We start from the raw sequence: 8,683 nt of genomic DNA, 5'->3' as shown, positions 1-8,683 counted from the left end.
TATGACTCTGGGGAACTCTTTCGTCTGCTGCTGAACAGTTGGAATGCCGTATGTCAGTGCTCTGGAGCTAGATGGTAGAAGGACGAGCAGCGCCACAGACCGCTTGAATCAGGTCACATCTTAGATTGATAGGAACCAATAAACGCCAAAGCAACGGGAGCTACCCGGACATATTTGGAGGACGGCACGAAGGAAGCGCACGCTTTACGTTGGAGGGAGATTTGAGTGTTGCGCCCCAAATAAAAACGCGTTTCCACAGTTGGACCTATTTTCTGCCGCCATGGATACGGACCGCGACATACGGACCACGCCGAGGGGCTTTCACTGCAACTTATGCAACGTTAACCTGGCGAACCGTGAGTAGCTCATGCTAACTTAGCAACATGGAGGTCTGCTTGAAATAGTACTTAAACACGTGCAACCTGCTCATTTGAAGCGCCAGCCAAGACGTTATTTCATTTAAGCTGAACCAAAGTCATTTTTCATTTCTGCAAACAATCATAGACAAATCAATTAACATGGTTCTGCTATGACGAGGTGGAATAGAAGTTATTCTCGTTTGCCATGAAATGATATAGCTGAGTGTAACGTGTTGGTAGTAGTCCGGATGTGTCCGCAAATCTTAAAATGTCTTAAATTAGGCTTTAAAAGTCATTAAATAGCCTTCATTTAAATTGATTAGCTCTTAATTTCGGCATAAACATTTCGTATTCATATATTTATTTCTGTCAAAATGAGCCAAGTTATTCTCGATCAGAGGCAACATTTCTGACGTTAGAAAACCCCAAAACAACCGCTTGCCTTCATACTCATCTGATGTGGATTAACCCCAATCACTTTTCTGTTGTACTTACCTGGCGAGAGGAATCCAATAACATCCTTGCAGTCATGGTTAGATTTATTCCAATACCTAACCACCTACCAGGCTATCTGACCTCAAGGACTGTAATTAATAATGGTTCATACAATCATCTACCTCGTTTCGACCTGATACTTACCTCCATGTCCCACAAAGTCGTTACCTGCAATGCTTTATTGAATCAGATGTATGATTCCTCTCAAAATCAGTCTTTGCTATGTGTCAGTAATTAATACATTTTTAATAGTATAACGTTTACCTTTCTGATACCAGCAAACAGCCGGAGTGGAACATACGCTTTGTCCTCCTTTGTCATTGACTGTTATATTTTTTTAATTTATAACTCGTCAGCTCATTGCTTGATTGGTTAATTGACATTACATCATCTCTTATAGAATCCAGTTTGGATGAACATGTAAAGGGGCGGAAGCACCGGACGCTGAGCGGTGTGCGCACGACCCGGAAGGCCCAAGAGGAGCACAGCTTGTTTGTCAGCGGCTTCAACAGAGGCACCGCTCAGACCGACCTGGTGGATTACTTCCAGAAGTTTGGTGATATCGCCGAGGTCATCATGGACAAAGATAAGGTCGGCCACCACAAGGATGAGTCAAGGATGGCATTTGTGAGAGAGGAGCCATTGGGCAAAATCCCTGGTTTTGGCGATTATTTAGGTGGAGAAATGGTTAAACTGAGTACTTTTCCAAGGCACCGTCAGGGTTCTTACCAGGTCCATGAGGTGGTAGAAGTGGATGAACTTCGTCCTCAGAAATATCCACTACTGTAATACCTTGAAAGTAGCCCCTTTTTGTGCTGAAGTGCTCGAAAGGTCCTTGGGAAAACACGGCCATTCAGAACGTACTTGAAATTCATTGAATCTCAGTTTGTAATGCCAGAATGAACCCTGGTAAATATGAGAGATGGCACTGAATGTTGCACTCTGGGATCTGAGATAACTGCAAGTTATGCACCAGCTGTTGAAATATAAACTCCTGCAAGGTTTGAGTAGTGTTCTTAAATTTTTCCATTTGTTTTCACTTTTGCTCAAGGTACTGGACAGCAATCTCTGTTCCCACCCAGGGGAATGGAATGTTTTGGAGGGAGGGTGGAGACACCACTGTAGCCGAGGCTGAACGTCTGACACATTTCTGCGTCCGCAGGGTGTGTATGCCATCATCCAGTTTAGCGAGAAGGACAGCATCCAGGCGGCCCTGTCCCAGGTGGAGCACCAGATGAAGGGCCTGAAGCTACGGGTGAAGCCGCGGGAGAAGAAGGAGTTCAAGAAGGTCCAGAAGAAGAAACCCGACTTCAAGAATCTCCAGGAGCTCCTGGAGAAGCTCAAGCCCATGCTGTGTGAGACCGACTCTGTGAGCATCCTCTACGCAGAACCATCGCCTGTCTCGTGTTAATCAAGCAGCTTAAAAAAAAAAAAAGATATGATGGTGCAATTGTTTTGCGGATATTAATTAAAGTCCTCTGAAAATGATTTATTAAACTCAAATGTTGCTAGATCGTCAACACCAAGTGTGAAATTATCTAATTTATTCAAGACTGATCTACATTTGCCCGATAAATCAATTCCATCATTTATCATCTTACAGTGGTATCGTATCCTTATGAAATTAAACCATATTGATCATATAGTGATTCACAATTTTAAGATTCAATTTTTAGTTAAATAACTACATTTGTATTTGTATTAATTGTATAAATATTTTTCTGATATATATTTTTTTAATATCATTTGGACGATAAATAAATACCACCATTTATCATCTTACAGTGGTATCATATTCCTTATGAAATTAAACTATCATATTGTGATTTTCTATTTTAAGATAAAATAAATAATTAAATGAGTTTAATTAATTGTATCAATATTTCTATGATATGTATTTTTTTATAATAAGATATCATTTGAAATCTCTCACAATGTCTAAAATATTACAAGGGAAAGGAAGATTAATGGAACATAATGATTGATATACTCTATTTTAACCTTTACATCTTCTATGCTTATTAGTGTCTACGATCAGATATTGTATTGGGGATATTCTCTGATAAGATAGAGGCCCATTTTTACTCTGTGTTGGAATCTGTATCACTGCACACTCATCAACAGCCTATTGCAGTACCCTAAATAAAGGGCAGCTGTATGTGTGTCGTTTCCGTGAACTAATGAGTCGAGTCGACCGACCTGCCGTGCGTCCCTCCAGGTGAACGCGCAGATGCAGTGCGTGGTGGAGCGGTTCCAGCTGGGAGAGAATGAGAAGAAGGCCAGAGGTCTGCTCATCCAACTCCTGCACGAGGTCTTCACTGAATTCTTCCCGGGTAAAGGCCATACGGAGTCATACGGAAAGAAAATGTGACTGTATCCAGCTGGGATCCCGAGGCGATAGGGGGCTGCCTTGTGATATAAGTATCTGATAAATTTAGAGATGAGCTAGATAATGTGCCTCTAAAAGTCACAGATGAAATTCTAGGAGGCGTTGGTCGTACCCGATCAGCTTTCCATTGTTTCCCTTGTCATTCGTAATGGTTGGAGTTATCTCAGGGTACTGGTACTCCTCCATGTTCAAGGAGCACCACAACGATCAGTCAGTCAGTGTCAAGATCATCCCTCTTGTTTAAATGGAATGGAATGTTGTTGGAATGATAACCTGTGTCCACCTCATGGTTTCATCATAGTTTGGAAACCACTGGTCTTAAGAACCAACCTGTCTGTCTTTGGGTGTTTGCAGACAGCCAGATCCTGCCCTTCGGCTCTTCTGTCAACACATTTGGCATCCACTCCTGCGACCTGGACCTGTTTCTGGACTTGGAAAACACCAAAACCTTCCAGGCCCGGGCCAAGTCCACTACACAGCAGGTCTGATCCACTGTTGGACATGCATGCAGTCACTCTGTTACCGTTCACTACGTAGTGTTTAGGGTTAATATATTGATTAGGATTGAATAAGCCTAAGTAGTGGATTCAGCTATTTCTGCAACACTGATCGCTGACTTGTCGCTGTCAAACATTGACTGTAAAGCGGGAAGTTCTGAAGAGCTCAGTGGCTTTGTAATAGGGTTATGAGATGCCACATCTATCCCAAGTTTCCAACATGTTTCCTTTTGATGAAATTACTGTATTAATCCACTATTTATACATCAAATCTCTTAACTTGAAAACAATATACCTGGAAAAAGTTACTTGTTAACCTGTTTACACAATGGAACAACTACCAGCAAAAACCTAAAGACTATGTTTTAAGCCATTTGAGATCTAAAAACCATGTGGCGCCAAATTTCAGGTCAAACTCAATACTTTGAACTTGCACGATTTCTCTGATTCGGTCTCATCTATTGACGGCATTCAGGCCGCAGACGGCTGCTCGGACGATGTCCGCTCAGAGGACTCCATCTTGTCGGACATCGACCTCACCACAGCCTCTCCGGCTGAGGTGCTGGAACTCGCGGCGGCCATCTTGAGGAAGTGCGTCCCTGGCGTGCAGAAGGTCCAGGTGGTGGTCAGTGCCCGCTTACCCTTGGTGAAGTTCCACCACCGGGAGCTGGACCTCCAGGTGGACATCACCATCAACAACAGGTCAGCTAATAGCGAGCAATTAGCCCCACTTATCCTGTCCAGAAAGCCTCTGCGCTCCAGGCGGCCCCCAGGCTCCCTGCGCAGCTCTTTGAAAAAGTGCTCCAGAAGAATGGAAGAAGAATTTACCACCCACAAGTTGCAACTTATTATCGGGGCATGACAGACTGTCATTCGAGACTCTGTTAAGTAATGGTGATTTTTGCTTGTGCTTGTGTCCTTTCCCTCCCTGCCTCCCCAGGCTGGCAGTCAGGAACACCCACTTCCTCCAGCTGTGCTCTGGACTGGAGCCCCGGCTGCAGCCCCTGGTCTACACCATCCGCTACTGGGCCAGGCAAAAACAACTGGCCGGTAGGACAGGGCAGACACCGCCTCACAAGAACAAAACTTTTTGAATCCCTTCTTTTAATTGTAATATTTATGAAAATGATCTGAACGACCCTTTTGAAGCCACATTGAAATCCAGAAGTTGACGAATGTCCAAGGATTATTGGCAAACCTTTGTCACTAGGGGGCAGTGGTATCCCATCTGTGCTCTTTTATTGTTACATATTTTTAATTATACTTTTCATTAGCCACGTCAGTATATAAGAGTAAAATAAAGAAAGCAACAAAATAAAGGAAAACGTAATCCACCCTCTGCTTGTCCAGGTGCACACCCTGGTGTGTTATCAAACTAGGTGTTCTACCAACAACCCAAAACTTCCTTTAGAAATTGGCAAACTCCATTGTCATGACAATGGGGTCTCTGTGTACTTGTGCATACTGTATGTAATATGAGTAAAAAGGGGAAGCAGCTAACTTTTGATTTAAGTCTAGTTTTATCACTGATGCCAGATATTGTCCCACCCTAATTTAAACTATGAAGTCTTTGATTTGGTTTTTCTCTTAGCTGTGAAATTCAGCACAAACAGACTGTGATAGTGATGAAAGTGACATTTCTGGACTGACTGACCTGTGTTTTCCGGACAGGTAACCCATGCGGCGCAGGTCCGCTGCTCAACAACTACGCCCTGACATTGCTGGTCATCTTTTTCCTGCAAAATGCCGAACCTCCTGTTCTTCCGACTGTGGAGAACCTCAAGCAGCTGGCCTGTAAGCCACATTACCACCATCATCTAGTTGCTCATAAACCAGCAGTGGGCTGGGGTTCTGCCAATCACAGCCCATTTCTGGCTTTTGCTTATAAAAAAACAAATTGAAATTCTTGCCATCACACAATATGCATTACTGTCATAAAGTTTGGCTCTGCTTTCTGTGGACGGAGTTGACGTCCTGGTTCTGTGTGGGTGCTCCTTGCAGGTGAGGAGGAGGAGTGTGTGATCGAGGGTTGGAACTGCACGTTCCCCAGTCTGTCCATATCTGTCCCTCCCACTAAGAACACCCAGGACCTCTGTAAGTTCCTGATGGGTTATGATGTTGGCTTTATTAGAACACAATCACTGAAAAATAATAAATTTTTCTACTTTGGATCCAGCTTATACAGTATCCGTCAAAAAGGCAGAATGTCAAGTTTAGGTCATTGTGTTATGTCAAGTTTGTTATGGCTCATGGTGTTGGATTGTCGTATGGGTCTCTCCCTACTATAAATGCTAACTACTAAAACATATTTGAGTAAGTGAATATTAATGTTGATCTAATATTTGAAAATATAACATTTTCTTTTGGTTATCTCTTGACTAGGTTCCCTGCTGGCAGCGTTCTTTTCCTATTATGCCACATTTGACTTTGCCAGTAGCGTGATATCTGTCCGGGAAGGCCGTGCCCTCCCAGTCACCTCCCTCCTTTGCCATGCTGAGAAAAATGAGGAGGAAGCCATGGAAGCCTCCAAGCCCTTCAGCCAAGCTCCCAAACTGGGGCCCCTCAACATCCTGGACCCCTTTGAGCTCTCCCACAATGTGGCGGGGAACTTGACCGATCGCAGTCAGCACAGCTTCCAGAAGGAGTGCCAAGAGGCGGAGAAGTATTGCCGCAGCCTCCAGTACCAGCGCAAATCCAGCAAGGGCAAGTCGTGGGGGCTGGTCCGCCTCTTCACCCCGCATAGCGAGGGGCCGCGCCACGGCGCCCAGGAGAGACCTCCGGAGAAGGAGCTGTCCATCGTCCTCCCCTTCAAGCCGGGGGTGTTACCCAAGGCGCTGCGCAGCCAGCTGAGCCTGGCCGGAGACGGCTTCCGCCTCCTGTGGTTTCAGGGGGCTTGCGATGCCGTGGCGAAGGTTTTCCAGAATATTCTCAAGTGTGGCCCAGCTTCCCCGCCCAAATCGTTGGCGGTGGAGGACGGGGACACTGACGACTCGGCCGACACCTCGGCTGAGCTCAACATGTCCGCAGAACACACGGATGACGATGACGGCATCAGCTCCTCGGGCGGGGCCATCCCCCAGGGTAAAGCGAGAGGCGGAGCCAAGAGGCCTCTGACCTCAGAGAGCAGCGACACCTCGCTGTCCCCCCGAGAGAAGAAGCCTCGGCTCGGGAGCGGACCGAAGCCCGGCGCCCCCTGCTGGAGGTGGAGCCAGAGCCACGCGGTGTGGGCCGGCAGAAGGAAGGTCAGGAGGGAGCTGGTGAAAGACACAGACACCAGGCCAGAGGGCAGCAACATGGAGCTGGAGATGCAGGTCACACAGCACATCGTGGACAAGGAGCCCGTGCTCCAGGATCCCCTGGAGTTCAAGGTCCAGGCGCGGCTGGTGGGCGCCACGCAGAGCACCAGGGTGATCCTCAAGGTCCGGCCGATCAGTGACAACAAACTGTTTTTTCAAGACTTCTTTCACTTTCTTGAGGTGTTCCTGCCAAAGATGGTGGACACATTAATGGAGAAAGGTGTAAAGAATGCGTAGGGACCCCACAAGCTCTTGGCTGATGTTTTTACTTTAAAATGTTTTGTTTTCTCATTTGCGTCGATTGAGTTCTGAATTATATTTGGATTTCTGAGTCGGTCTAACTTTTTAGTTTCAGTGGTGTCCTTTCTTCTCGAACCCATGCGTCCATTGAGAGTGGGCAATACAAGGTACATTTAATGTACTGTTTTTGCGAATATTTTAAGTACTGACTCTGCTGTCACAATATGGATGGAGCACAGTCAGAATATTGTGGCAACATTTTTTCCTTTATTGTTAATTGATCTGGCGTTGGCAGCGTCTGAAACTTTTGTTTAAAATCCTACTTCATCTTGTGGTTTCCATTGTGGACTTGTAGGTTTATTTCCTTTGTAAACCTTCTTTTCAAGTGATATGTTGTGGACACACACAATGAATAAAAAAAACGAATAAATACACAACATTTTATAAAATATGAGCAATGAGAAATTTCCAAATGTTATGGCCCATTGGTATCTGCATTAGTGCGGTAGAATAAACAATTCAATGGAATTCGTTTCAGTAGCAATCTGGAGAAAATATATATATTTTTTCTTCTCACCATCCAGTGTGGTGCTGACAGTATGGGACTAAAACCTGTGACTTCGCTGTCAGGCCCTTGGCCGATTCGTATTTCTACACTGGTCTCATCTTTCAGAGTCTTATGAAGTTTAGGTTCAGCACAACGGATTATGGGTTATCATGCTCCTCTGTGGTTTGGGCTAGCAGGCTCTCTGTAAAGCAAAGTTTTATCCGCAAGTCATTGCTTACCCGAGACGGATGAGCATAATTATTCCGGCCGGCAGACTGCTTTATTAAAGCAGGACGGGCTGGAGCTGAGGGATGGTCAGGGCCACGGAATACCGATTAACATCATTCATCTCATTCTTATTCACGATTCATCTCATTCTAGGGCCACACACAGGCTATCAGGCGGAAATGCCAGGATGGCCGTACCATGAATAATGCTCTTTCCAATAATTACTTAAACCGTTCAATTTCTCCAGGAAGATACTTCTCGGTTTTAATCATTGCCTGATAGTGACCAATGTGACCCCACCTTACCCCCAAGCCCAGGAGAAATTCCATCGAATGGACATGAAACTTGGGATTAAAACGCAACAATGGACTTGCACATCCAATAATTAAGCAAACCGCAAAAAGCCTAAATCATCATCCGTTGTTGGAACCACAAGGCTAACGTGAAACAATCCCACAACCTGCTCTCGCTAGATATTTTTCACCATACCCTCGCGTCTGAGTCGAGAGCCAATCCACAGAAACTGCAGACTACTTGTTTTTCTCTTATTAAAGTCAGATAGCTGGCCTTAAAGGCGCCTCTTTTTCCAGCATCCTCTCCAGCGGCACTCTGGCACTGATAGAACTGGGCGC

The 8,683-nt window shown here is 45.2% G+C and overlaps 1 protein-coding gene across 1 annotated transcript; it reads left to right on the top strand.

The window, feature by feature from the left end:
- The first annotated feature begins 207 nt into the window (after positions 1–207).
- tut1 (terminal uridylyl transferase 1, U6 snRNA-specific) lies at positions 208–7,703 on the top strand. The gene is made up of 10 exons (XM_080021414.1): positions 208–356; positions 1,255–1,445; positions 2,017–2,223; positions 3,073–3,187; positions 3,598–3,725; positions 4,216–4,442; positions 4,681–4,790; positions 5,412–5,534; positions 5,742–5,834; positions 6,123–7,703. Exons 1-10 carry the CDS (start codon positions 281–283, stop codon positions 7,271–7,273), a joined length of 2,421 nt encoding a protein of 806 aa, XP_079877540.1. The 5' UTR covers positions 208–280; the 3' UTR covers positions 7,274–7,703.
- The last annotated feature ends 980 nt before the right edge of the window (positions 7,704–8,683 follow it).

Source organism: Zeus faber (assembly GCF_960531495.2).
Source record: "Zeus faber genome assembly, chromosome: 20".
Classification (NCBI taxonomy): Eukaryota; Metazoa; Chordata; class Actinopteri; order Zeiformes; family Zeidae; genus Zeus; species Zeus faber.
This window is presented reverse-complemented; position numbering and strand designations above follow the sequence as displayed.